Source organism: Sorex fumeus, unplaced genomic scaffold (assembly GCF_029834395.1).
Source record: "Sorex fumeus unplaced genomic scaffold, SorFum_2.1 ptg000063l, whole genome shotgun sequence".
NCBI classification, from domain to species: domain Eukaryota; kingdom Metazoa; phylum Chordata; class Mammalia; order Eulipotyphla; family Soricidae; genus Sorex; species Sorex fumeus.
Window position 1 is genome coordinate 18,639,450 of NW_026606120.1, and position 1,657 is coordinate 18,641,106.

At 39.1% G+C, this 1,657-nt stretch overlaps 1 protein-coding gene across 1 annotated transcript; it reads left to right on the forward strand.

Moving 5' to 3' along the window:
* The first annotated feature begins 757 nt into the window (after positions 1-757).
* On the forward strand, positions 758-1,274 carry LOC130035903 (adenylate kinase isoenzyme 6-like). The gene has a single exon (XM_056127829.1). The coding sequence runs from the start codon at positions 777-779 to the stop codon at positions 1,224-1,226; it is 450 nt and encodes a 149-aa protein (XP_055983804.1). The 5' UTR covers positions 758-776; the 3' UTR covers positions 1,227-1,274.
* Positions 1,275-1,657: the final 383 nt, after the last annotated feature.

Here is a 1,657-nt window from a genome sequence, read left to right on the forward strand (position 1 = left end):
AGTAGCTGAAACACTCCCTAACACCTGCCTGCTCACACAAAGTCCCTCTCTTTAATCCATTAGTGTCTCCAGCGATGTGTCACCAGCTGACACACTGTGCCTTAACTTGATGACTTTCTCAATACCCATAAAATCAGATTTAAAATCAGTGTTTGCTCACTTTTTTTAAATCTCAGACACACAGAATAGTATTTGACATAGTAAAGCTAAAAATAGTTATGAAATCAGCTTATTAAGTTATGCCAATAGTCTCCTGGTACCATACCTATGTGCAGTTACCCAAAAGAGAGAGAGAGAATAGTTTCCCAAAGGAATAAGCAGCCCATGAACTCTGTCTGTCCCTACATTTTGCAAGGACAAAGGGGTCGGAAGGACTTGGGTCTCATGAGATTATCCTAATTCTGGTTCAGAAAATGTAATCCACTTGCTGTACCATCTTGGCTGTACCATCATTTTCAAGACACATTGCTGGTGGATATACAGCTGGTCTTTATATTGTCCAGGCTGCCAATTACCCAAATATCAAATTATATCAATCTAAAAGAACTTTCGGTGACTAAGATACCTAAAGTATAAATTAGAAAATTCATCAGTTTATCATCCCCAAATTTGCATTTCAACCAAAATTTCCCCTCAACGAATATTAGTAAATTGAACTTCTATGTCTATTTTTTATTTTGTAGAGAACAAGAATAAAAATGTTGAGTTTTTTTTTAAAAAAAAAAACTTACTTAAGAGTGTCTGAGCCCACCCGGGGAGCTGTCGTGGTGAGGACCATGTTGCTGCCGAACATCCTGCTCACGGGTACACCAGGTGTTGGAAAAACCACGCTGGGCAAAGAACTTGCACCAAGAGCAGGACTGAAATACGTTAATGTGGGTGATTTAGCCCAAGAAGGGCAGTTGTTTGATGGCTATGATGAAGAGTATGAGTGCTCCATTTTTGATGACGATAAAGTGATTGATGAGTTGGAAAATCAAATGAGTGAAGGTGGAGTTATTGTGGATTGCCTCGGTTGTGATTTCTTCCCAGAAAGCTGGTTTCATGTCGTTTTTGTGTTAAGAATAGATAACACAGTGTTGTACAAAAGACTTGAAACAAGGGGTTATAGTGAGAAGAAACTGAAAGAGAACATTCAGTGTGAAATTTTTCAAGTTCTTTATGAAGAAGCCTTAACATCCTACAATGAAGAAATAGTGCATCAGCTGCTCAGCAAGTCCAGATGATCTAGAGAATAATATCAACAAGATAATGGCATAGATTGAACAATGGGTCAAAGATCAAAGATCATAGCTCTTGAAGTATACGATCGACACTTTATAATCTCTTGCTATTTCTCTCCCCATATAAATTACCCAATTGTTAATAAATTTTTAAAAAACTGTTGCAAGTGGGGCAGAAGAAATAGTACAGCTGATAGGTCCTTGCATGGCAGTTGACTGGGGTTTGATCCCCAGCATACCATATGGCCCTCCGAGTTCACCAGGAGTAATTTCTAAGTGCAGAGTCAGGACAAACTCCTGAGCATGGCTAAGTGTGTCTCCAAATCCATCACCACTATGCACACCCCCCAGCCTACCCCACAAAAAACACTGTTACAAGACTAGAAGATGAACTATACTAAGGGTTATGTTTGGGTTTTCTCCATGAGAAAGGT